This window comes from Miscanthus floridulus, chromosome 3 (genome assembly GCF_019320115.1).
Source record: "Miscanthus floridulus cultivar M001 chromosome 3, ASM1932011v1, whole genome shotgun sequence".
NCBI classification, from domain to species: Eukaryota; Viridiplantae; Streptophyta; class Magnoliopsida; order Poales; family Poaceae; genus Miscanthus; species Miscanthus floridulus.
The window spans coordinates 124,078,633-124,104,559 of NC_089582.1; the positions used below are offsets into that span (position 1 = coordinate 124,078,633).

Consider the following 25,927-nt stretch of genomic DNA (forward strand, 5'->3'; position numbering starts at 1 on the left):
GAGCATCAAGTTTGATTGCCTGGGCAACCTATATAGTTATGGTAATCTTTGCTTGGAAGCCTGTACCAAGGTGTAGAGGCAACAGAAATTTGCTGCCTGCTCTAGAAAATGAAAGTGAGAGGAAATGTCCTTTTTTCTTGTTGCTGTGCTCATTTGGCAGGCTATCTTCAGCTGTTACAGTATTTGCTTTGAAGCTAAACTTCTGACCAGTGAACTGCTTTGCATTGAATTGCGTTATGACTAGCCTATATCTGTTGTTCGAGCCGTGAAACAGGAAATGGCCCCCATGGCTTGCGTCTTAGGCCGTGTTTGGGACCGCGTATTCCGCGGTGACGGCGGAAAGAATCGAATAATCACGCCAAACACCCTGCGGCCACGACGATTCTTTCAACCGCACTCGGCACGGGAGTCGCGAAAATGAACTAGCAGCTCGCGGTGCTCGCGTTTACGCCACCGTGACTCAGAGCTTGCGGTGCCCATACCGCACCGAGCGGTCGACGACCGCGGTCCCAAACACGCCCTTAGCATGCTACCCCTGTTGGCCGGCCCTGGTCCGGTGTTGCCTCTCCCTCCTAATGTCTCATTTGAGTTATATATAAGCAAGACTAGGTTTCGACTTTGAAGTATTAGTCACCATATACATTTGTATTCCTTTATTAGTTGAAAAAAAATATCTTTTACAAATAGATTGTTTATTTATATAATTAGAATTGTCATGTTTCCATGGGCCCTAATTATATCCATTCGCACAAATTTCATATTGCTAGCATCGACCATATCCTTGGCTTAATCGTACCGTGTCTCTCCCTTTTTTTTTTCCTCACGTGCAATTTCTGTCAATGTCAAATGAAGGTAGGTTTTAGTTTGTTCTTTGTGAGCTCCATCCCACGATAAAATCAATGTCTTAAGTCTTTCAGAATTTTTTTAGTTTCTTAGTCCTCTTATGAATTTGGGATCATTTTATGCCTTCTCTTATGTATTTATAGTTACCTTTCCCCCAGAGGCGAAGCTCTGTTGAACGTAAAACGAAAATTACTGCTAACCCCTAGTTCTTCACCTGCTATGCACCCCCTCTGCCTAGGCTTCTGCACCCACAATAGGTTACAGCCTAAGGGTCTAGATGTTGTTGTGAAACGTTGTCTCCAGGCGAAGAGGCACCTGCACACAACAGACGTCTCTTCTACTAGTGATCTCATCTATGAGACAGTTAGGATTAGTAGTAGATTAGCAGTTAATTCCGTCACCAAGGGGTCTGTCCTTTGGTGAATGGTTGTCTCTTGAAGACACCCCTTCAAGTGTATATAATCCATTTGGCAGATCAATGAAAGGCAGTAGTTTCCAAAAATCTTGTTCATTTTCATTCACTCTTAACACGTTATTAGCACTGCTCTACTGGACAAGACAGAGAACGACGACGCAGAGGCAACGTGGCCTCTGAACACACATCGGTAAGCATGGCGAAGATAGACTTACCGTCTCATGTTGTTCGTCAACTGTTCTTCGCACTTCGCCGCGTCGGTGGAGTTCGCCGTGGCCCGATCCACCACCACGGCCACCATGGACAACGTCGCAGCGTCTTCGAGCGCCTTGGGCCTCGTGTTCGCCGCAACAGTGCCCATGGTCATGGCCATGGTCCTTTCGGCCGCCTCTTCGACTCTGCTGTTCGTGGCCTCCGTTCCAATACGGTTCCTCGCCGCCGATGGATTCCTGTTCGTGGCCGCCATGCTTCGCCTCCGCGCGATCTTCGTCTGCAGAGCCAGCCACAATCTCCTCGCCTTGGCTTGGACGGTGCCGGCCCCAGCAACGATGCGTCACCAGTCGTTGAAGCCCCGGCGCCGTCCGTCGATGAAGTGGTTGCCGAGCCCACACCCGTCCCCACGTACATCCCAATGGAGCCAATGTCGCCGGCACCGTCACCGCCTCGCTTCTGGTGCGACTTCTGCAAGGATTTCACGTCGATCCCGCACACGCTCGAGTACTCGTACTCGCTGCCGACGCCCACACCAGCCTCTTCGACTCCAGTGGCGACAGGCAACAACGTCCCCCCGCTTGATCCGTGGTTTCTGAACACGCGGGCTGCTCCCGCGCTTGACGCCGCGAAGATTGAGGAAGAGGACGACGGCATGGTGTCTGCCCCCGGCGTCGGTAATCTCTTCAACACCGGCTGCATCGGCGACATCTTCAACAGCGCGGCGAGATCGGGCGTCTCGCCGTATTTCTTCCTCGAAAGGGCCGGACCCTCGGCTCCACCTCCGGCGCGCGTGGGCCCCTCGGCTCCTCCTCCGGTGGCGTCTCCACCCACGGCTCCTCCTCCGCCCGCGACTCGCGCGGAGGCTGCGGCCCGCATGAGGGAGCAGGCTCTTCCGGCGGCTCCTCCAGCCTCTGCTGAGGGCAGCGCTACCACGCCCCACTCGATTCGCCGCCTCCTCGGTCGCAGGGTGGTCGCCGTGGACAAGCGCCCGGGGATCCGCCGGGGGACATGGAACCCGGCCATGCTCAGCCTCCCGTCGGCGGAGGTGCTCGGCAGCGGCTTCTACTCCCCCGACGAGGGAGAGTCCTCCTCCACCTGAACATGGCGAGCATGGGCGGCGCAGTGGACCGGAGCGGCGGTGGCTTGTGACGGCGGCGGTCTCCGAAATCGGCTGCGGCGGCGAGCGGTTAGGGTTTCAACCCTAACTGCCAACCCCCCCTTTATGAGGCTGCTGCGCGGGATGGGCCGGCCCAAGGCCGATGCCGTGGCCTCCCTCCACTCCCTGCGACTGCCCGAATGGGCCACGCTGGGCCGAAAATCAAAAATGGGTTCAATCCCATTTCAATGGCCTGGCTGGCTCCTTTTCTTCTTTTTATTTATTTTCAGCATTAATTCGTCAATGACTATATTAGTCTCTTATAATTATGTGCTGTAAAATTAAGTACTCTTGTGTTTAGTCACTGACTTTAATTATAGTTGTACTTGTGATATTTTATCATTGTAAAATATCCATTTATGATATTATTCAAAGTATTTGTCCCTGTATGTATGGCAAATCCAATAAATAATATCCTTGTAATGACGACCTTGATCTTGCAAATTATTTTGCAATCGATCATTTTATTTAAGCCCCTTTTATGCTTTTATAACTTTAAAGCACTTAGCGCTTAAATAATGGATGCGACATTTTATGTATATTTTCTCATCAATTGTATAACGTGCGTACCCAACATCACAAATGAGAACATTTGGTCTACATCTTTTCACAAAGATGACTACCATTAATTCGCATTCCTATTGGCCATACACAAGGTAGCACCATAGTTGCTACTGTGGGATCTACACTAAGTCCACAACTTAGTGACTATCCTCAACGTGCGTACCCAATTCGTTTGTGAATTGACTAAGGTCTTCATCATTCTTGATGACTACCTTAAGACGTGTTTATACAACTTGCATAATTACCTGGCATCTACTGTTAATACAGACTATGCCCAATTTGAGGTCTACACTTTTATGGTGACTACCTCCATTATTTAATTATGCACATGAGATCTTTACAATATCAATAATACAAGATTTATCTTGTATCCATTTTGCATCCCATAATTACAACACACCACAACATTTTAATAACTTAAAATGTTTTGATGGTTTGCCTCATATAGGATCAATGACCGTCAAAGAGTTTGATTTGCTTGCTCTAGACGGCCACAATTATCCCACATGGGCTGTGGACATAAAGGTTAGTCTTGCGTCCCGTGGACTTTATCGAGCTGTGTCACCACCCGAAGAGGGTGTTGCACCTCTTGATGATCAACATGTATACACGGCCCTATATCTTATTAGGAGCCATATTCATCCTGATCTTAAGGCTGAATACTTGTTGGAAGAGAACCCACGAAATCTATGGAATTCTCTTAAGCAACGCTATGAACAACAAAAGGCACTTGTCCTGCCTGCGGCCAACTATGAGTGGACGCAACTTCGCTTACAGGATTTTAAAACTGTGAGTGATTACAACCATGTTGTTCATAGGATTTGCTCAAAGTTGCAATTCTGCGAGAAAGAACCTACAGATGCGGATAAAATAGAAAAGACTCTGTCTACTATGCTTCCCTCTGAAAGGATTCTTCAACAACAATACCGTGAAAGGCGTTTCCAGGTTTATTCTGAGCTTATTCAAACTTTACTTGAGGCCGAAAAATATTCTGAACTTATGGTTTGGAATAATCAGCAACGCCCCGTAGGATCTGCTCCATTGCCTGAAGTACATGCTTACACTCAGAATAAACCCAAATTTGATGGTGGACATTCTAAGACCCATCATCAGGAAAATTCTAAGAAAGGTAAAAAACAACGCAGACGCAATAAGAAATCCCAAACTCGTGTTCCCAACAAGGGTAAGAACATTTCCAAAAATAGGAATGACAAACCTGTGTGTCAGAAGTGTGGTTGTTATAGCCATACTACAAAGAAATGTCGTACCCCAAGTCATCTTGTTGATCTCTATTTAAAGTCTGTGGGTCGCGGACGTGCTGCACCAGGACAGAAGTATGAAGCCCACTTCAACATTCAACCTGACACCACCAGAAATGAGGCTTGTTGTTCGCAACAAGTTCCAATGGAACCAAGCAGCAACAACATACGAGGAGGCGAGGATCTTGCAGATACAGGGAATATGATCGTGGAATATGCATCCAACGACATATTTGGAGACTTTGAATAGGCTCCCAATCCCTTAGATTCTAGTATCTTTATGTCCTAGTGATTATAATAGTTAAAATAATTTATGTCCTATGTGTTGTAAATATTTATTAATGTCATCACTATTTGGTTTGAATATCCAATAAATGTAATGTACACATTTGATATTCAATAAAGAAAGTATGTATTCTATATATCACCAAAGAGTTTTATATCAAATTCTTTATTCATATATAGTTTCTACGGGGGTCAATCTGATGGAGGAGGAATTATGCCTAGTGGACAGTGGTACCACTAATTCTATACTTAGAGAAACAAAGTATTTCCAAACTCTTACAAAAAGACAAGGAAATGTTTTGACAATCGCCGGGCGCGATGCTACGATAGTTGGCTCTGGTCGTACCACTATTATACTCCCCATGGGTACCCAAATTACAATTGAGGATGCATTATTGTATCCCGATTCAAAGCGTACCTTGTTAAGTTATAGAGATATCCGTCAAAATGGTTTCCATATAGAAACCCGTGATGACAATAATGAGGAAATTCTCCTTGTTACTAAAAATAGCGGATATGACAAACGAATTGTTGAGAAAATTCCCTCTTTCCCATCTGGATTGTACTACACATACATTAAACCCGTACCGTATGTTGCGTACAAGGTAATTTTTCAGAATGTTGACGCATTCAAAATTTGGCATGAACGCCTTGGCCATCCTGGTATAGGGATGATGCGAAAAATTATCAGCAATTCTAAAGGTCATGAGTTAATTACTGCTAAATTCCCGAAATCTTCAGATTTTACGTGCACTTCATGCGCTACAGGGAAATTGATCATACGGCCATCGCCCGTTAAGATCCAAAATGAGCCACTAAAATTTCTTGAACGCATTCAAGGAGATATTTGTGGCCCCATATAACCAAGGTCTGGACCGTTCAGGTACTTCATGGTTCTAATAGATGCATCTACTCGATGGTCTCATGTGTGTCTTTTGTCCACACGTAACCATGCTTTTGCAAAAATTATTGCTCAAGTTATTAGACTTAGGGCACATCATCCTGAACATCAAATTCAATCAATTCGAATGGACAATGCTGCTGAATTTTCCTCAAAGGCTTTTAACGATTATTGTATGGCTTTAGGAATTCAAGTTCAGCACTCTGTCCCATATGTCTATACACAAAATGGTTTAGCAGAATCTCTTATAAAGAGACTTAAACTCATTGCAAGACCCTTATTACAAAATTGCAACCTACCAACTTCATGTTGGGGTCATGCAGTCTTACACGCTGCCGACTTAATTCAACTGCGACCAACTGCATATCACGTAGTCTCCCCATTGCAATTAGTACGTGGAAATATGCCAAATATTTCCCATCTGCGAAAATTCGGTTGCACCGTATACGTACCGATCTCACTGCCTAAGCGTACCTCTATGGGTCCACATAGGAAACTTGGTATCTATGTGGGATATCAATCTCCATCAATTATCAAGTACCTCGAGCCTTTTACAGGGGACTTATTCACGGTCCGATACGCTGACTACATATTTAATGAGGACCATTTCTCGGCATTAGGGGGAGACTTCAAGTACCAAAACGAATGCCAGGAAATCATCTGGAATGCCCAAGGCATTCCCCCCTCAGATCCACGTACTCTAGAGACTGAACAACAAGTTCAGAAAATCATAAACTTGCAACATATTGCAAATAACCTGCCAGAAGCATTTACTGATTATAAGGGTGTCACTAAATCCTCTTATCCTGCTCGAAATGCGCCCGAAAGAGTGGAGGTACCAATAAAAACCATTCAACTCCCACTTCCAAAGAAGAGGGGGAGAAGTACAGCCGCTCCTAAGGATAAAGCTACAAGTAAGCGTCCGAGGATATCGAGGGCAAGATCCTCCAAATCAGTAAATCCAAGCCAACCTCAAGTTGATAGACACCCAATAGTGGATAAAAATCCAACATCAGGACCAAATCCACAACCCGGATCAACGGTGCATCCAAATTCTAATCCTGGGATATCGGAACACCCTGACTCCATAGTTTTGGGAAATGTTGAGTCAAATAATGGGGTGAAAGAAATTTTCATCAATTACATAGATTCTGGAGAATCATACGATCGTAAGACTACTGTTGTCGACATGTACTTCTCCACAGCAATTGCAGAAATCTTTCTCAATGATCCAGATCCCAAGACCATGGCAGAGTGCAAAAAGCGCTCGGACTGGGCTCAATGGAAAGAAGCAATTCAAGCTGAGATAGCTTCGCTCACTAGAAGAGGGGTATTCACATCTGCAATACCTACACCTTTCAAAGTCTTTCCTGTAGGCTTTAAATGGGTTTTCGTCCGAAAACGGAATGAGAACAATGAGGTGGTGAGATATAAAGCGAGGCTAGTAGCACAAGGGTTCACGCAGAGACCCGGCATTGATTACAATGAAACCTATTCTCCAGTAATGAGTGGAATTACTTTCCGATACTTAATATCATTGGCAGTTCAAAATCATCTATCTATGCAGTTGATGGATGTGGTGACAGCATATCTATATGGGTCACTTGATTCGGACATATACATGAAGGTTCCCGATGGAATCTAAATCCCGAATCCAAACGCAAATCGCAACATGTATTGTGTAAAACTACAAAAGTCATTATATGGCTTGAAGCAGTCGGGACGAATGTGGTACAACCGACTGAGGGAATTCCTTCTAAAGAAAGGATTCTCTAACAATGATGATTGTCCATGTGTTTTTATTAAGAAATCTCGAACGGGATTTTGTATTATATCTGTGTATGTTGATGATTTAAATATCATTGGTAGCCCAAAAGATATAAATGAAGCACGCAAACATCTAAAGAGAGAATTCGAGATGAAGGATTTAGGTAAGACTAAGTATTGCCTAGGCTTACAACTTGAGCACCGTCCTTCAGGGATTTTAGTGCATCAAGCAGCCTATATCCAAAAGATATTGGAGAAATTCAATATGGATAAATCATACCCTAATAAAACTCCGATGGTTGTTCGTTCCTTAGAAATAGGGAAAGATCCATTTAGACCACGGGATATTGGGGAAAAGATGTTGGGACCAGAGATCCCATATCTCAGTGTCATTGGCGCACTTATGTATCTTGCAAATTGCACCAGGCCTGATATCGCATTTGCAGTGAACTTACTAGCTAGGCATAGTGCGGACCCAACTCACCGTCATTGGATGGGAGTGAAGTGTATCCTCAGATACCTTAATGGCACAAAGGATCTTGGTTTATTCTTTAAGAAAAATCATGATCCCAGTATGATTGGTTATACTGATGCTGGTTACTTATCTGATCCTCATAATGAAAAATCCCAAACAGGATTTGTATTCCTACATGGAGGTACAGCTATTTCATGGAAGTCTTCTAAGCAGACTCTGACAGCAACCTCTATTAATCATTCTGAAATTATTGCTCTATACGAGGCATCACGAGAATGTGTATGGCTTCGCAGAATGATTAACCACATACAACAGTCATGTGGTATTGGTTCAATCGAATCACCTACAATTATCTATGAAGATAATTCCGCTTGTGTTACACAGATGCAATCAGGTTACATAAAGAGCAATATCACTAAGCATATTGTTCCTAAACTGTTTTATCCCCATGAATTACAACAAAACGGGGAAATAAACATCTTGCAAATCAAGTCATGTGAAAATCTCGCTGACCTATTTACTAAGTCCTTACCAACTTCTGTGTTTCAAAAATTAGTACGTGGAATTGGTATGCGGCGACTTCGAGATTTGCCAGAATCAGGGGGAGACATCTCCTAAATGTTGACCTGTACCAGCATCATATTATACTCTTTTCTTTCACAAGTTTTACTTATAAGGTTTCTTGTTAAAGTTTTTAATAAGGTAATATTAACATAAGCATGTGTCATGTTTCCTATTTTCCCCACCGGGGTTTTTGTGGGAAATATCAAAGACACATATTGCCCTCACAACTCATACATGGTTTTTCCCTAGAAAGGTTTTTCATATGAGTTATCCAAGAGGCAATACCAATAATATGTCGTCATATTTTCTCCTAATTTTCCCACTGGATTTTTACAGGAGTTTTAGCGACATATCACTTTATATTGCTTCTCATATTTTTCCTGAAAAAGGTTTTTGGGGAAGTAATCTATATGTCGTATCTCCAATATTTTCCCCACTGGGGTTTTTAATGGGATACCAATGACATAGTGATTTATTTAAGTCACACTCATATATGTTATTTTCTCCTTTTTTTTCCTATAAGGTTTAAAGGAGTTTTTATAGCATATCTATACATAGATATTCCTCAGATTTTCCCCACAGGGTTTTTCGAGAAATCTAAGCTTACGGCTGCATTGATCTAAAAAAAGATTCAATCAAGGGAGAGTGTTGTGAAACGTTGTCTCCAGGCGAAGAGGCACCTGCACACAACAGACGTCTCTTCTACTAGTGATCTCATCTATGAGACAGTTAGGATTAGTAGTAGATTAACCGTTAATTCCGTCACCAAGGGGTCTGTCCTTTGGTGAACGGTTGTCTCTTGAAGATACCCCTTCAAGTGTATATAATCCATTTGGCAGATCAATGAAAGGCAGTAGTTTCCAAAAATCTTGTTCATTTTCATTCACTCTTAACAGATGTTTCACAAATTCTTTAGTTTCTTTAAGCAAAGCAAGATAATATAAATTTGTTAGATTGAAGTTTATATTATATTTTTTATCATCTCCCAAAAAATACAAATTTAGAATTGCTATTTGGGATTTTGGGTAATCTATCTCTTATAAAGTTAATTCTCACTACAAGTTCTATCTCAACGTATAAGTCATCCATGTCATCTTCCAGTACCTATCACGTCATCTTCCACTAGTAGCTATGCCATCGCATTAACTTCCAACCTCTTAATGCAACTAATTTTGATAAGAATGGATGTAAGAATATGTAGATGATTTAATTTATACATGCAACAGTTTTATTTTTAAGAATCTCGGAGCAATGCACAGGGTATCCTTCTAGTACAAGTGACATAGCGCATCTCCCTTCATGTTGCTCTAGCTTCGCCACTGCTTTCTCCCTAAAGCATTGCTAGTCATCATTGCTACCTTAAGTAGCCATGTTTGTTTCTAATGTGATAATGACAATAAAGACCTATGGATAGAGGTGTTACATCCTCATCCACACCAAGCCACCATGATAAGTTATAGTCGGTCATAAGAGTAGGCTCCATACTTTTAGGACAATATTGTTATGGTCATAGTCTATGAAATTATAAGTGTACATGAATTAGATAATAATGCATGAACATGTTATCAAAAGGTTTTCTACAACGCCCTGTATTATATTTCTAAAAAATAGTTACCTAAAAATAGTCGTGACATAATATACAATATATTATATATGTACAACCAACATGTGTTTGCCACTGGTTTGAGTGCATGTTGTCTTTTCACTAGGGCGAGTGCCTGAAAAAAAAGTCAAAGTAGCAATTTTTTAGAAAACAAACAACATTTTTTTTAAAAAAAAAGAGTAACCAAAATCTTCTTTTTGATGGTTGCAAGGCTCATCAAACAACATTTCGCTAAGGTTGAAGACACTAAATCACATCCGCCTCAAAAAATGAAAGAATAGAAGATCCACTTATTTCTCGTTATTCATCGATGTCTATATATAGCCACCTTCTACGTCTCTCTTCCTCTTTTCTCTCTTGGTCTAATTGTTACATGCAAAGCTCTCTCTTGCGCAATCTTGTTTTCTTGATTGCCACAATTCTAGCTCTGCCGCTCTCCAAATCAGGTAAGATCATATCTTGTGACTAATTTAATTCCTAGTAACCGCTAGATATTTTTACATAATGGATTGAATTCGTTGCAATGAATACGAAAGAAACTATTTTGTCCCAATCGACTTTTATTTGGTTTAAGAAACCTGCAAAAAGGTTATTAGCTCAGGCACAAAATCATTGTAACATAATATGTGCATGAAATTGAGTTTGTTTCTGTCCCATATCAATCTATTAACACGCTTGCCGGTTCATTTTAATCTTAACCAATTGATGAAATGTGCCAGATATTATAAAATATTTTAGGTGGAGAAATTTATTAATTGCATGGATTTGAATGTTTGTTCTTGTGCACTTTGGAGCCAATGCGGATGATTGTTTGATTTTGTCTATGTGATTTCTTGTTATTTAGCTTGCTTCATGTAAATTTTCAATGGAAGACAATTAGAACGGGAAAAGTTCCAATTTAGTATGTAACACATTCAAATGTCACAGGAAACTACTATATGATTCAAACTAGGTACTATCTTGATGTAAAATGTCCTCATTTGAGGTTCTTTGTCATATAAATATAGTTCTTCTATCCACAGCAGTGTACCATTCAATATTAGTGCACAGTTACGTTGATTCATGGTTTTATATTGCATTATGTTGGCAGTCTTGATTGTCTTTCTTAAATGAGAACATACGGCTTTCGTTAAAATAACCCCTATGGGGATGTGCTGGGTGTCTTCTTTTTTTTATGTGTGTGCCCGGTGGGGCTTTCGGGTCTTCCGGACTTTCATGTATATATAAATTTCTTTCCTTCTTTCCTTTCTTAATTGAGAGGTAGAGCTCCTGCTAGGTTTCTAGAAAAAAAAAAGAGAACATACAGCTCGTAGAGCTGGTCCATCGACGTAGCATATGCCTTTTAGAGCAATAAGATAGACTTTTACCCAGCAGACTACTGTATTGAGTCTTTGACTTACTTCCATTTTCTTGGATCATGCAGTTTTAAATGTTGTGACAAATGCCACATCATTTTGAATTTTGATGTTGTACACACCATCTTCTAGTTTGTCAAGCATGCTTGCGTCATGCCTTGACAAAGCTGCAATTTATTTTGTTGCTTGTAAATGCACCCTATTTCTATATACTGTTACTAGTGCTTTGAGTTTTGCTTCATGTAATCCGATGTCGTGCTACTGGTCTGTTAGCTTTTCACAGAGAGAACTTCTTTTAAGAGTGAAAACGACCTCCTAATTGAGATTGTTTAATGCACCTGAAGTTTCAAACCATGACATAAATTCGATGTCGATGTACGTCCACGTTCCTGAATTTTGTGCCTTCTTCTTCCAACTTATTTTGCTGAGCTATCAAGGTAGGCAGAATCTTAATTTGTTTCCTTTTTTTTTCCTGGAGTTATATGTACCCCATTTTCCTCTTTGAGACTGTCCAAGAATGTCACTTCACCATTATTAAGAAGGAAATAGCAGGGAGTTTGAAAACAACCAAAGCTAACTAACCAAGAAGATACCCTTAACTTGTATGATTCTTCAAGGACATTAGCAAACAATTTTGGTTCTTCTTCTTGAAATCAGTGAACATGTTTCCTTATGTGATTAGAATTTCATTAGAGGATACCAATCGCCAAAGTTACAGCAGATGTCACTGCTTACTGCATTGTCTTCTTGGACAAGTATGGTCACACAATCCCGTTCCTTCGTTGTCTCTACCATTGGTCTTTCTTGGTGAGGCTAAACTTCTTTAGTTGTCGTCTTTGTTGCTTGCTAGATTCTTTTATATAATACATGTAGTATATTACTGCATATTCATGGTGTGAGCAGTGCAGTCGACCTTGCTGTCTTTGAATCCTAATTGACTATGATTGTTTGGGTTAAATATACTATATATGTTCTGCCTTGATGTGTGTGTACAGAGGATTCTGTCGTTCTTCGTAAGACTTTGTCTCATCGGTTGTTGTTGACTTGAAGCCACCCATTTCATTAATCCCTGATAGCTAGCATAACCTTTTCTTGACTTCCGAACCCATAAGTTGCTTGATGCATTGGATTCCTCTGCAAGTGACTATTACTTACGGAGTATCATTTATCAATGTCTATGTGAAGTGTATATAAAGACTGTTCCCTTTGCAATTGCCTGGTGCTGCTGATCTAGCAACTACGGGGCTTCTTAAAGTATGTATATGAACATTGTATCCTCTTTTTTTTTCTTCTGAATTTGTATGAACAGGAAGCAGAAGTATGTTGTTACTCTGGTGCTTTGATTTCATTGCAAATGGGCTATGATGGCAGGAAGGTGCTCAATCTAGGTGTTTCTTTGTAGCCAGGAGAATCTGATTATCGCCCAGCCAAAAAACAAACCCTTAGGCTATTCGACGGTCTTTTAGAGAAAGATCAGCATGGGTTCCTATGCTAATGGCAGCACCTGTGGAGATGAAGATCCTCCATCAGTGGAGGAGCTGAAAGAGCCAGCTTTTCCTCTTAAAACAATGCCACTGCATGCTAATGGCTGGTTGAATGACATGAAGATATCCTCGCCTACTGCTATCCGAGTGAACATTGGTAACAATGTTGCTTTTGATCCCATCTACCGAGCTTGGACTGTGAGTCCACATCTTACTTATCGATACCTCGTAGCTGTAGCCTTGAAACTGTAAGAGTTGGTACTAATAGCCAATTTCTTGTCATTTGCAGAAGAAGTATCCTTCAGCTCTAAACGCATTTGAAAAAATTGTTACCTATGGCAAAGGCAAGAAGATAGCGCTGTTCTTGGATTATGATGGAACCCTCTCGCCAATTGTTGATGAACCTGACCATGCTGTCATGTCTGATCAGGTAATTGCATTGCAGCACCAGTCTCTTAATTAAAGAGTTCCCTTCTCTCAGTTGAATTTTACAGATGCGGGAGGTGGTGAGGAGTGCTGCACGGCATCTTCCCACTGCGATTATCAGTGGAAGGTCTTGTGATAAGGTGAATACATTATAGATTATCCTTCCCCGTGGATTATATTTTATACCTAAACTTATCTCTTCCTGGGCTTTAACTTAACTCCTTTTAAACTATTTTAGGTGTTTGATTTTGTTAAACTCACCGAACTATACTATGCTGGTAGCCATGGAATGGACATCATGGGTCCAGTGGGAAAAACTGGTTCTGTCACTGACCATAGAAGCAGCACTAACTCCAGTAAGAAGCAGGTGTGAAAATGCTTTTAACAATTAAGCCAACTAGTTGTGATGTATTTTCCAATCTTTAGCATGTTTAGTGCAAAGAACAATGTATATTTTTTCAATTTGGTGTTTCTTTTTCTCTTATTACTACTTTTGGTAGAACAAGGAGATGAAGATCTTTCAGGCTGCTAGCGAATTCTTACCAATGATTGACGAGGTAGAAAATTTTCAGACTTCACAACTCCATATACTGAGATTAAGGTATTCAATGCAGCGCCGTGTGATGCAGGTCTTTAGATTGCTCGTTGATAAGGTCAGGGGAATTGATGGTGCGAAAGTTGAAAACAACAAATTCTGCGTGTCGGTGCACTACCGCAATGTCAATGAGAAGGTGAAAATTTTAATTTACTAAAAATGATGTGAAGGGAGAACCACTCAGACTCAGTCACATTCACAGGTTTCCTGCTTCTGATTCATTTGATTTTCAGGACTGGCCACTGGTTGCACGGTGCACAGACGACGTCCTGAAAGCCTACCCTCGCCTCCGACTGAGTCATGGACGGAAGGTATACATCCCTGTAAATGAAAGCCACTGGCACTGCGTGCTTGCTCTTGAAGGAGGTGAAACGAAACTGACTGCTGCAATGCAGGTTTTAGAAGTTCGTCCAGTGATAGACTGGAACAAAGGGAAGGCTGTGGAGTTCTTGCTGGACTCCCTAGGGCTAGCTGACTCTGACAAAGTGCTCCCTATCTACATCGGAGATGACCGAACAGATGAGGACGCGTTCAAGGTCCGTGGTTTGGTGTAAATGCAGACAATCCATGCCTTTTTTTCCATGTAGATATGGACTTGATGGTTTAAATCTGCAGGTTTTACGGGGAGACAAACGGGGTTTTGGAATTTTGGTGTCATCTGTACCAAAGGAATCTCATGCCTTGTACTCCCTGGTGGATCCACCTGAGGTAAATTCATGATTTGCGCAGGGCTGACTGTATCACTTACTGCACAACAATCTATATAATTGGATTGCTTTGTTCTTCGCCATATATCAAACTTTACACAATGCATTAGTTTTCAGGGAAAAAAAAACCCTGTTTGTGTCAGATACTGAACTCTGTGCCATTCCAATTGTAGGTGATGGACTTCCTGAAGAGACTAGTGAAATGGAAGGAGGAAGAAGAAGCATAATGAATAACAATGAAGTACTCCCTCTATTCTAAATTATAAGATGTTTTGGCTTTTTTAGATACATAAATTTTGCTATGCATTTAGATATACACCATATCTAGATACATAGTAAAAGCAATGTATATAGAAAAACCAAATTGTCTTATAATTTGGAATGGAGGGAGTAGTTGTTAATATCTGTTGATGATTTTAGGGTTAATCTCTGACAAAGAGGACTAGGGAACTCAACTGCACCTGATGTCAATTGTACAGTCTGTAGCCAATCTCTTTATTGTAGCCTGGTAATACATTACTGAATTGTATGTCGTCATGTCAAAGAATCCACTCTGTGCCAGTCAGTGTTATGGACAATAACCATCAACAACTAATTAAGCATTACTCCCTCTGTCCCGATATGTACGTCGTTTTGGCACATCATTAAAGTGTCTAGGTGACGAGAATTTTCACTGCATCTGGACACAGCCAGCGTCCTGGTGAGTGGAATCTTTACTGGACTTCATTGATGGCGGGAGCGACTCTGAAAACGGGACAGAGGGAGTATATTTGAAGGAGTTTCTAAGTTATTCTCGGTGGTTTAAAGATTGTTGAATTTCTTCACAGAAAAATCCCTTGCAAATTATACAATGAAAACATAACAAGCATTATTGTTTCGAATATTGAGTAAAAGTAGCTCAAACTACACCAAACACATTTTTACAGGATGTGAAAAAGTAAAGGAAAAAAAGAAACTTCCTCCAATTTGCACCTTCATCAGAGACATTATTCTGCTAAATGGCAAACCTTTCCTGTCCACGTCAAAGCACAAAACAGCCTCCTTTTAAGCCCAAGTATCCAGCATACCTCAGTTTTATGCCTTCTTATTAATCAAGGGATCAACAATGACTTGAGGTTTGAAATCTGGTTTCAAGTACTCTGAGAGCAAGGAAGCATACATCTCATATCGAGCAGTCATGCGGAAGGCCCACTTGTCTTTGATCTGGCGGCATAGGTTGAGGTCCATATCGGAGATGATCAAGCCATCCCGGTAGCGTGATAGAGATGGGGTGCAAGAGGCATCAGGTGCTGAGAAATGGCTAGATCCATAGAAATGGCCAAAGTCTGCGTGTTGAGGTTTCCCATCACCAGATGTGAATGGATTTGGGAACACTTCTGTGCCAACCCGGTTAATTGATCCAACAAAGTAGCTGTTTGCAATTGCGGCGTTCCTTGCCTGAAGTACCAAAAAAATAATCATGCACCCCATAAATGTAAGATATGCATGTATATAAAAAAGTGTTCTATAGCACATGGATTTGTCTGACCTCAATTGGCCACATTGGTTCACTGAGTTCACCAACCGTTGCAGATGGGTTGAACACTATTTCAGCTCCATTGAGGCCAAATGCAAGCCAATTAAGGGGATGATGTCTTCCATAACAAATGTTCACTCCTATTTTGCCATAAGCGGTTTCAAACACTGGATGCCCAGTGTTACCCTCCATGTAGTATGTGCTCTCATTGAAATCACCAACTCTTGGAATGTGATTCTACAGTAGCGTTTACTAAGACACTGTAAAAGTTTTCTGACAGAAGGAAGGAATAGAAAATGCAGCCAAAGGAAAAGAAAAATGTAGTGACGTGCATACCTTTCGATGAATGCCAATTATGTTGCCATTGTTTCCAATAACAACAGAAGTATTCCAAATAGTCTCCCCATGTTTTACATCCCTTTCAAGGATTGGGCTAACTATTACCATGTTATACTTCTGTGCAAGTTCTTGAAGGAATTGAGTAGATTCTCCATCAACTGGTTCAGCAAATTCACACCATCTTTTCTCGCGTGTGCAGAAGGCAAAAGGCATTGTCCAGGCTTCCTGAATTTGGTGCGAATCATTAGAAACGATATTCCTTTTGGAGATATAACTCAATGTCCTGAACTGCTTACAATCATTCCAAATGTTCCAAAGAAAAAGTACAAGTTACTCACTTGTAGGCACAAAATATTGACACCAGAAGCACCAGCTGCATCAATTACAGGTTTTATTTTGTCCATGATTGCCTTCTTCTGGTCAGCAAAGTGACAAGTAGTGGGAACGGCAATTGAGTTCTGAATTAGACCAACTCGAATAACTCGTGGTTGCCTTAGAAACTCTTTGTCTGCACTAAAACGGAATGCCTGTAGCGCAGATAGATTTAAATCCGTCAACCAATATAATTAATTTCTGTAATGATAGCTGCTGATGCCTTGAAAAAAAGGATGATACGTCTCTGCAATCACATAATCACTTGACAAGCACTAATGAAAATGACAATTTATTATGAGATAACCTGCACATCAAAATTGTGTGTTTCTGCAAGAGCTGTTGTGGCGTCAGGCAGTGAGATAGCCTCAAGAGGTTGTGCACAATTCAGTCCCAGCAGCAATCGGCTTGCTTCCTGTCAACAGGAAAAAGTTGCCAATATCAACAAACTGAACCTAAATGTCATCTAGATATCCATATGATTATGACCCAATGAAACAGACTGGGAGTTGAGTACAGCAGGGTATAGTATTTACGATTCTGAAATCAGACCATAGGTAAATTTCGCAGACACCGATCTTGCTAAGTAACAACCATTATATCTGAGGATCTGACTAGGAAGAAAAAAGGACATACAAAGTTCGCTTGAACTTATCAGCTTGGCTTATCAGCCATGGTACAATGTTTTCTCTCACAACAAATCAGCGAACCCTGTTCGCTTGAACTACTTCAGCAGTACTTTTCAGCGAACGAACAATGTTTTCCTCTCACAACAAATCAGCATAAGCCAAATTTCAGCGAAACGCTTTTCAGCCTGGCTTTTCAGCGAAGCGAACAGGGTTGTTCGAAGAGGCTGCAAACACAGCTAGGACACATACATAACCATAAGTTGCATCAGTTTGAATGAATGTTACAAGAAGCATGTCTATAGTCCACAACAGATACTTAAATTCAGTAGCACATCACCTATATCACTATATGAAGAGAAAGTGACTAGTTAACGTACAACATAACCAATTGATCGTTAATTAGGCTCGTTCAGAGGAGCAAAACTGTTTACAAAATTCACCAGATTTCTCTCGATCAATTGCTGCGAGCACTCTTTCCGGTCGTAATTTGGTTATGCGACAGCGTTGATTCGGCATGTGAAAAAAGTTCGCCCGAGCACGCGTGCGCAACTGAAATTGGATACGGCATAACCAAGAAACGGGCACGGGCGACGGCACGGTGGGACGAATCTGGTCCCCCGCCCAGCGAGGGAATGAGATAGTGGTAGGGTACCTGGAATAGCTGTGGGGAGAGGTTGGCCTCCAGGAGCCTGTGCAGGGACTCGTACCCGCCGATCGACCCCGCCGGCGATGCAGGCGGTGGCGCCTTCCCCTCCTCCCCTTGCGCCGCCTTGCCGTTGCTGGTCGCCATATTCTCTCGCTTGCGTTGCGCGCGCGCCGGGAGCTTCTTCACTCCTTCGGATTGGACCGACTCGGGGGAGAGGGAGAAGCGAGCAGGTCTCTTCTTCTTCAATCAACTAGTGAGACGTGACGACGAAACCCATGTGATGTGATGTGATGATCTTGATTGGCTTCTTGCATGGTTTTTTTTCGTTGGGCGCGTGTTTACTTTCGACCTCAAATTCCAAAAGGTGCTACAGTACCTATATCGAATCTTACCATACGTGCATAGAGCATTAAATATAGAAAAAAACTAATTGTACAGTTTAGTTGAAAATTACGAGACGAATATTTTGAGCCTAATTAATCTATGATTGAACACTAATTGCCAAATAAAAACGAAAGTGCTACAGTAGCCTAAATTCCTAAATTCACCCAACTAAACACGCGCTGGATGACAAACATCAACAATCACCCCATTCCCCATGTGATTTGGATTGGCTTCAAATTAAAATGGGAATTAAATAGAAGAATAGATAAACTCATGTGCCTGATAATGTCTGATGCTGGGATGATTAATACGTAAACAGGGCACAAAGGCGGGGTCCCTGAAATACGTCAACAGCCTCAGGAGACGTGTTAACCCTCGATCAAAAACGAAACGGACGGCTCCTAGGCGGGGAAAGCAGATAGGCCCGCCGCGACAGGCCAGGAAATTAAGCTTACAGCCCCACAGGCCACCGCCGCCGCCTCGCTGCCGATGGCGGCCGCCGCCGCCGCGCGGCTCCTCCGCCTGGCCCCGCGCCGGCTCCAGGTTCCCAAGGCCTCCCCGCTCGCCGCGCTCTCGTTCCCACTCCCGCGTACGGCGCCGCTCGCCGCTGCCTCGGGGCGGCGGCAGCGCTTCTGCGCCGCGGCGCAGGCCTCCGCATCCGCCCCCGCAGCCGCGGCGACAGGGGCGGCGGGCGAGGCCGTGGGGGAGTTCAGGAAGCGGCTGCGGGTGGCGGACGTGAAGGGCGGGGAGGACGAGGGCGCCGCGTGGGTGGGCAAGGAGCTCGCGGTGCGCGGGTGGGTGCGCACCTGCCGCGCCCAGAGGACCGTCACTTTCGTTGAGGTGGCGCAGTGACAATTTCGTTTTGCTCTGGTTTTGATCATTTGGAATTTGGTGCAACGGTGATGCGTGCCGTTAGTACATTTTACTTTTGCTCAAATGGGTGCATATGATTAGCACCTGGGTGATTTAGGACTCTAGTGAATGTAGTTATGTGCCTTGCTTTTGTACTAGGAACCAGGCTAGGGTGCTCAATTAGCATTTCAACAATGTTATCAATGCCTTGATATTTGACTAAATATTCTGAGCGGAATGTAGTGTTGCATGTTTCAACTGATAGTGTATCTCCTTTGCTTTAGTAATTAATGAACAGAGAGACCCAAGATAACATTTCATAACACTTGTCTCATGAGCCAGTCCAACCATAATGCTTACGCGCGTCATAAAGGAATTTATGATTATGGACTCAAGTAGCTCTTATCTTCTGCACATGCGTGATTACCATCCAGAGGAACAGGTATTATTATTATTATTTCAGTCTAATGCATTCTAAAACTTCAACTTTTAGGTCAATGATGGCTCTTGCTTGTCCAATATGCAATGCGTATTGACTCCTGAAACAGAAGGCTATGACCAGGTACTATGTTTTGCCCATTTTGCAAAGGTTGCAGGTTTATCCTTTTGTAAGCTTCTCTTACACTGCATTGGTTGCAGTTGATAAGGCTATAATACGTTTTATTCATCATTATTTTCAATGATGGCTGTCAGATAGACTCTGTCACTACTGGAGCATCTGTACTAATCGAGGGAGTTGTTGCAAGCAGCCAAGGCGGTAAGCAAAAAGTGGAGTTGAAGGTTTCAAAGATCACTGTGGTAATTATTCCAGTATTTTATAATTACTTTTAGTTCACGCATTCCTGTGAATAGTCTGTAACTAACTAGCTTGTTAAGATGTCAAGAAGTTTCTTTCTGTTTCTGCATTTCTAAAAAAAATACAGGGAATACTTATTTCGTAGTTAGTTAATGTCTCATTTATTCATTTTGCATGCCAACTGTAGTCAACTGAAGCATCCTGTGAGGCCATATATTCTTTTGTTCTTTTGTTTCAAGTTGTACACACATTATGTAACTTCCTTTGCTATATGCTATACTTAACTAATGTTTGATACTAATCGGGCCTCTATACCTTTCGTTTGTCGGATTGTAAACCAAGAACTTGCAGTCTGACGACCTTATTTTTTGTGCCTTTATTTTTTTTCTTGGAATGTTTATTTTTACTTTGTTTTTGCAGATTGGTAAGAGTGACCCCACATCTTTTCCTATACAGAAGAAACGGGCATCAAGAGAGTTCCTTAGAACTGTAGCCCATCTCCGTCCTCGGACAAACACTTTTGGTGCAGTATGTTCTACTCACTGCTGACCCCCTTTTCTGTCATACTGAGGACTTGAAAAGCTGCCAGTTTGATATTATTTTGGTTCATTCTAGTATAAAGGCGCATAGATTTGTTGACCAAGAGATTGAGGATGATACATTTTCTTTCCTTCCATTACTCAACCCGAAATTGAATGCCCTTTATCAAGTGCTACCATTTTTCTATTTGTGTTATTAGTTCCCTATGTTAGCTTACAATTTCATACACATCTGTAAAACAGTTGCCCATGCAAATTTCTGGATTTTGGAGTCATATGGTTATAGAGTTTTTTTCCCCTCCTGAATATGGGCCACTCGGACACTGACTTGCAAGATAATGGGTTATCATCTATGCTGGTGATCTAGTTACACAAATCTCTCTTAAAAATGATATGAAATATGATTCTTCTTTACCCCAAGTTTTCTTGTTCAGTAATTACTCAAGTTTCTCCTGTGGATTTGCTTACTGGAACTGGATATGCTTGTGCTTATTTAGGTGGCAAGAGTGAGAAATGCTCTGGCATACGCAACTCATAAATTCTTTCAAGACAATGGATTTGTTTGGGTTTCAAGCCCAATTATTACTGCCTCAGATTGTGAAGGAGCTGGGGAGCAGTTTTACGTGACTACCTTGGTTAGTTTTTCTTCAATATGTTTCTTTAGATAGACTACTTACACTCTTTGAATTTGGTTGCTGTATAGAAAATGTTCTGTTCATCTATGTTAAACTGAATCTATGCTCCTTTCTATGTTTACCAAAATATTTCAGTTGGAGCCTATGCTCTGAATCAGAAACCATACAGCCTGACAAGCTGCCCAATCCAGCTGTATCATTATTGGAGTGGACATGTTGCAAATTTTTTTTTACCTATATTTGCTTATAGAACTTCATGTACAGCAATGTTGTGACTAGAGTTCGAACAAGTGATGGAGACACGGATGACTTCCCGATTAGGATAGGACTACATCAAGGGTCAGCTTTGAGCCCTTATTTGTTTGCTTTAGTGATGGATGAGGTCACAAGGGACATACAAGGGGACATCCCTTGGTGTATGCTTTTCGCGGACGATGTAGTGCTAGTTGATGAAAGCCGGACAGGAGTGAATCAGAAACTGGAGTTATGGCGGGAGACTTTGGAGTCCAAAGGTTTTAGACTTAGTAGAACTAAAACTGAGTATATGAGATGTGACTTCGGCACTACTACTCGGGAGGAGGAAGATGTTAGTTTGGAAGGTCAAGTAGTGCCTAGGAAGGATACCTTTCGATATTTAGGATCAATGCTACAGAGGGACGGGGATATTGATGAAGATGTTAGCCATAGAATCAAAGCAGGGTGGATGAAGTGGCGGCAAGCGTCTGGTGTCCTATGTGACAAAAGGGTACCACAGAAGTTAAAAGGCAAGTTTTATAGGACGGCGATTAGACCTGCTATGTTGTATGGTGCAGAATGTTGGCCTACGAAAAGACGACATATTCAACAGCTAAGTGTCGCGGAAATGCGTATGTTGCGTTGGATTTGTGGTCATACAAGAAGGGATCGAGTTCGGAACGATGATATACGTGAGAGATTAGGGGTAGCGCCAATTGAAGAAAAGCTTGTCCAACACCGGTTGAGATGGTTTGGACATGTGCAACGGAGACCTCCAGATGCACCGGTGCGTAGTGGAATCCTAAGTCAGGATAGTAACGTGAAGAGAGGCAGAGGAAGACCGAAGTTGACTTGGTTAGAGGCAATAAAAGGAGACTTGAAAGGATGGAATATACCCAAAGACTTAGCCTTAGATAGGAGTGCTTGGAAGACAGTTATTCACGTGCCTGAACCTTGATTGCTTCTGTTGGGTTTCAACTCTAGCCTACCCCAACTTGTTTGGGACTTAAAGGCTTTGTTGTTGTTGTTGTTGTTGTTGTTGCTTATAGAACTTCCTTAAAGTTGTGCCTATCAAATATCTGGTGTATGGAAGTCATAGAAATGTCATCATCAGGTTTACTGTTAGATCAGGTTGCATGCATTATTTGGAGAATTGTAATTGTAATCATTGAAGTTATACCATAACAGTCATATCTGAATCATTCAATCATTATCCCATATGTGTTCTAATCATATATGTATAAGTATATAACTAAGTTCATGATTACTAGTGGCATCATTGTCTTTCCACAAAACTTTTCCTTAGAATGATATGTAGCCGTCCATTTTGCCTTCTTGTTCCTTGGTTTTCCTTGTATTCTGGTTTGAATATATTTAATATTTTTGTCCACTTCTATAATATAGCTTTCAAACAGCGCTGAAGGTGGTTCCCTACTCAAAGATATTCCTGCTACCAAGGATGGAAGGGTTGATTGGTCACAGGTAGCCTTTGCCCTTGTTAGCATGTTACCTGAGTCAATTTGCTTTTATCATATGATGCCCTATATTTAATTTTATTTAGTTTCTCCAAACTGTACTAGTAATATGAATCTTTCCAATGTTACTTATGCTAGGATTTCTTCTGCAAACCAGCATTTCTGACAGTGTCTGGACAGCTCAATGGTGAAACATATGCTTCAGCTCTATCTGATGTAATTCTTATGCCACATTCATTTGAACCAGTTAACCCTGTCATTTTTGATAGCTTTAATTAGTTTTTTTATTGCCTCATTCATTTTTTCGCTCCAGATTTACACATTTGGTCCAACGTTTAGGGCTGAAAATTCAAACACTGCAAGGCATCTTGCTGAATTTTGGGTATTTGAAATCCTCACACCACTTTCTTTAGAATCCGACTAAACACTGAATTCACATCTTTTGCTGTTTCATTGTTGTGAGTGAAGATGATTGAACCTGAGCTTGCCTTTGCGGATCTAAACGATGACATGGCTTGTGCAACTGCATATCTCCAGTATGTAGTAGGTGCCTTCTTCTACCATGTTTGTTTGATGCTCAAGTCTACCGCTAGCCATATCTGCAGTGTGGTTTTATTAAAGCCTCTTGACTCTTAAATTTGGGAAATTTCAAGCAGTGGTCTAGACTCACCTTTAACCTAAATTACTGCTGTTTCATGCAGGTAAAATATATTCTAGAGAACTGCAAAGAGGATATGGATTTCTTCAATACATGGGTTGAGAAAGGCATCATAGATCGATTAAATGTATAGCTTTCCTTTGTTATCATATCTATGGCAGCAGCATATAGCTTTCGACTCAATTGTACGTTTTGATCAAGAGGAATGCTGTCAGTGAATTCTCTTCTGCTTGCCCACAGGATGTAGTAGAGAAGAACTTCATTCACTTGTCTTACACTGATGCTGTCGAGCTACTTCTTGGGTCCAAGAAGGAATTCGAGTTCCCGGTAATGCATGAGTGACAGCTTCTAAGATAACTTTCTCATGTTTGTCACATTATACTTATCTGATGCGTTTTTTGAATTTTATTTACAATTGTAATGAAGATTCAAGCATATACTTCTGAAAATGGCTGAACGCTTGAAATGTTGATATTTGTCTAACAGTTCAATGTTGACTGCACAAATTCTGGTTGCTTTGATATGTATGAAATCACCTGTGTGCTTTCTACTTGTACTGAGTCCCACATACGAATATTCATTCCCTGAGCTTCAATGAGAGGCAGAAGCTCAAGTGATATTCATATGAAAATAAATGTCTTAGCTGACCTTTTTTTCTCTCTCCAAAAATTATCAGGTAAAGTGGGGTTTGGATCTTCAAAGTGAGCATGAGCGATATATCACAGAAGTTGCCTTGGGTGGACGCCCTGTAATAATTAGAGATTACCCAAAGGTTTGCAGTGTACAGTTTTGAGTGTTAATAATAGTTTTGAAACAAAGTATCATACCATTTCATTTTCATTAGGAAATCAAAGCTTTCTATATGAGAGAAAATGATGATGGGAAGACAGTTGCTGCGATGGATCTGTTGGTTCCTCGGGTAAGCACATACAAGTAATAGATCATATATAAAATTCTTAGCATGCGAATGAATAAAATGGAACAAAAGCTTTAGCTATTGCCAATACTGACTGTGTCTGTTCAATGTCAGGTTGGTGAACTTATTGGAGGAAGCCAGAGGGAAGAGCGTCTTGATTACCTTGAAGCCCGATTAGACGAGCAAAATCTGAACAAGGAGAGCTACTGGTGGTATTTGGACCTGCGGCGATATGGATCAGGTTATAATACATTAACCCATGTTAAAATTTCAAAAAGGATGAATACTGTTATTTTTCCAGTTTTGGTTATAAATAGTTGATACCTTTTTTGCCCCCTTCGTGATGACCCATAACAAACTTTGATTTTTTTTTTCTCTGATCCAGTTCCGCACGCTGGTTTTGGTCTTGGATTTGAGCGGCTTGTCCAGTTTGCTACTGGAATAGACAACATCAGAGACGCCATCCCGTTTCCCCGAGTTCCTGGCTCTGCCGAGTTTTAGCACCCTGAAAGTGTTGTCATATACGTATACTTTAGGAACATTCTTTCCTAAGATGTGACATGAGGAAATGCATACGTGTACTGTCTCAGAATTGTACAGAGTTGAGCTGACTCGTGATTAATCTGGAGCCAAGCAGTGCTGTGGCAAACTTCATTGTTTAGTGTAAATTTTTTCGTCAAATATGTAATTGGAGGATGATTTAATCTTTTCTCAGGTAATATGAATATATCAGTTTTGTCTGCAAGGTTGAGATTCTGTGTCGGGTACCTTTATTTAGCAGCTCATGCAATGCAAGCACAGTTCTGATACTGGATTTCGGCTGATTTAATAGTATCTAGAAGCTGTTGGTTCTGTCTGCAAGGTTGAGATTCTGTGTCGGGTACCGTTTATTCAGAAGCTGTTGCTCCCTTCTTTTTTTCGGCCTGTTCGCTGGTTGGTTTCTGGGCTGGTTTGAGCTGGCTGATGCTGGTTTTATGTGAGAGGAAAACACTGTTGATTGGCTGGTTTGGGCTGGTTGAAACATGCTAGCGATTTTGTGCATTGGATTCATATCCAAGTTAGAAGCGTGTCTACTTTCCAGTTTCCTAGTCACCTCCCCCCCCCCCCCCCTTTGGGTCCAAAAGCAATTGTCACTAGCTACTGGTTGCTTTCACACATGCTAATAGTTTCGTTGCGTCGGCAGATCTCTCCTAGTACTAGTATCGTGTGCTCACAGCCGTGCACGCGCGTGCGTCTGATTATGATTAGTTCAAATTCAAACTGTTACGTGCAGGAAACGAGGTGCACCGGCGGCCGAAGTGATCAGACCGCAGCAGAAGTTCAA

The 25,927-nt window shown here is 41.6% G+C and overlaps 4 protein-coding genes across 7 annotated transcripts; 3 read left to right on the forward strand and 1 right to left on the reverse strand.

The window, feature by feature from the left end:
• The first annotated feature begins 3,644 nt into the window (after positions 1-3,644).
• On the forward strand, positions 3,645-4,700 carry LOC136544342 (uncharacterized). Its single transcript, XM_066536540.1, has 2 exons — positions 3,645-4,320; positions 4,519-4,700. Exons 1-2 carry the CDS (start codon positions 3,645-3,647, stop codon positions 4,698-4,700), a joined length of 858 nt encoding a protein of 285 aa, XP_066392637.1.
• Positions 4,701-10,422: 5,722 nt separating this feature from the next.
• Positions 10,423-15,392, forward strand: LOC136542324 (probable trehalose-phosphate phosphatase 10). Of its 4 annotated transcripts, XM_066534705.1 has the most exons (12): positions 10,423-10,491; positions 12,710-13,082; positions 13,174-13,314; positions 13,379-13,450; positions 13,549-13,677; positions 13,811-13,867; positions 13,940-14,041; positions 14,139-14,216; positions 14,301-14,441; positions 14,521-14,613; positions 14,786-14,853; positions 15,033-15,392. In XM_066534705.1, exons 2-11 carry the CDS (start codon positions 12,879-12,881, stop codon positions 14,837-14,839), a joined length of 1,071 nt encoding a protein of 356 aa, XP_066390802.1. In that variant the 5' UTR covers positions 10,423-10,491; positions 12,710-12,878; the 3' UTR covers positions 14,840-14,853; positions 15,033-15,392. The 4 variants fall into 4 exon arrangements, with proteins under 4 accessions (XP_066390802.1, XP_066390799.1, XP_066390801.1 ...); XM_066534702.1 differs by having other exon boundaries at positions 14,786-15,392; XM_066534704.1 differs by lacking the exon at positions 10,423-10,491 and adding an exon at positions 12,324-12,654 and having other exon boundaries at positions 12,803-13,082; positions 14,786-15,392.
• A 17-nt stretch (positions 15,393-15,409) lies between these two features.
• On the reverse strand, positions 15,410-18,438 carry LOC136542323 (beta-ureidopropionase-like). Its single transcript, XM_066534701.1, has 6 exons — positions 18,121-18,438; positions 17,147-17,254; positions 16,806-16,994; positions 16,465-16,692; positions 16,141-16,365; positions 15,410-16,049 (listed from the first exon to the last, which is right to left on the reverse strand). Exons 1-6 carry the CDS (start codon positions 18,256-18,258, stop codon positions 15,687-15,689), a joined length of 1,251 nt encoding a protein of 416 aa, XP_066390798.1. The 5' UTR covers positions 18,259-18,438; the 3' UTR covers positions 15,410-15,686.
• A 474-nt stretch (positions 18,439-18,912) lies between these two features.
• LOC136542322 (asparagine--tRNA ligase, chloroplastic/mitochondrial-like) lies at positions 18,913-25,348 on the forward strand. The gene is made up of 15 exons (XM_066534700.1): positions 18,913-19,338; positions 19,844-19,912; positions 20,044-20,148; positions 20,567-20,674; positions 21,183-21,320; positions 22,959-23,036; positions 23,168-23,245; positions 23,343-23,411; positions 23,498-23,572; positions 23,731-23,814; positions 23,928-24,014; positions 24,364-24,459; positions 24,532-24,606; positions 24,718-24,844; positions 24,989-25,348. The coding sequence occupies exons 1-15, from the start codon at positions 18,988-18,990 to the stop codon at positions 25,102-25,104; spliced, it is 1,656 nt and encodes a 551-aa protein (XP_066390797.1). The 5' UTR covers positions 18,913-18,987; the 3' UTR covers positions 25,105-25,348.
• Positions 25,349-25,927: the final 579 nt, after the last annotated feature.

Coding starts and splice junctions, on each gene's coding strand:
- LOC136544342 (XM_066536540.1), top strand. CDS start 3,645: ATGACCGTCAAAGAGTTTGATTTGCTTGCTCTAGACGGCCACAATTAT. Junction 4,321..4,518: donor TCAGGAAAATTCTAAGAAAG/GTAAAAAACAAC, acceptor GTGCTGCACCAG/GACAGAAGTATGAAGCCCAC.
- LOC136542324 (XM_066534702.1), top strand. CDS start 12,879: ATGGGTTCCTATGCTAATGGCAGCACCTGTGGAGATGAAGATCCTCCA. Junction 13,678..13,810: donor CTAACTCCAGTAAGAAGCAG/GTGTGAAAATGC, acceptor TACTTTTGGTAG/AACAAGGAGATGAAGATCTT. Junction 14,042..14,138: donor ACCGCAATGTCAATGAGAAG/GTGAAAATTTTA, acceptor TTTGATTTTCAG/GACTGGCCACTGGTTGCACG.
- LOC136542323 (XM_066534701.1), bottom strand. CDS start 18,258: ATGGCGACCAGCAACGGCAAGGCGGCGCAAGGGGAGGAGGGGAAGGCG. Junction 17,255..18,120: donor TCTCCCCACAGCTATTCCAG/GTACCCTACCAC, acceptor TCCTGTTGACAG/GAAGCAAGCCGATTGCTGCT. Junction 16,366..16,464: donor TAATTGGCATTCATCGAAAG/GTATGCACGTCA, acceptor ACGCTACTGTAG/AATCACATTCCAAGAGTTGG.
- LOC136542322 (XM_066534700.1), top strand. CDS start 18,988: ATGGCGGCCGCCGCCGCCGCGCGGCTCCTCCGCCTGGCCCCGCGCCGG. Junction 21,321..22,958: donor AGTTTTACGTGACTACCTTG/GTTAGTTTTTCT, acceptor TCTATAATATAG/CTTTCAAACAGCGCTGAAGG. Junction 23,246..23,342: donor ATGCTTCAGCTCTATCTGAT/GTAATTCTTATG, acceptor TTTTCGCTCCAG/ATTTACACATTTGGTCCAAC.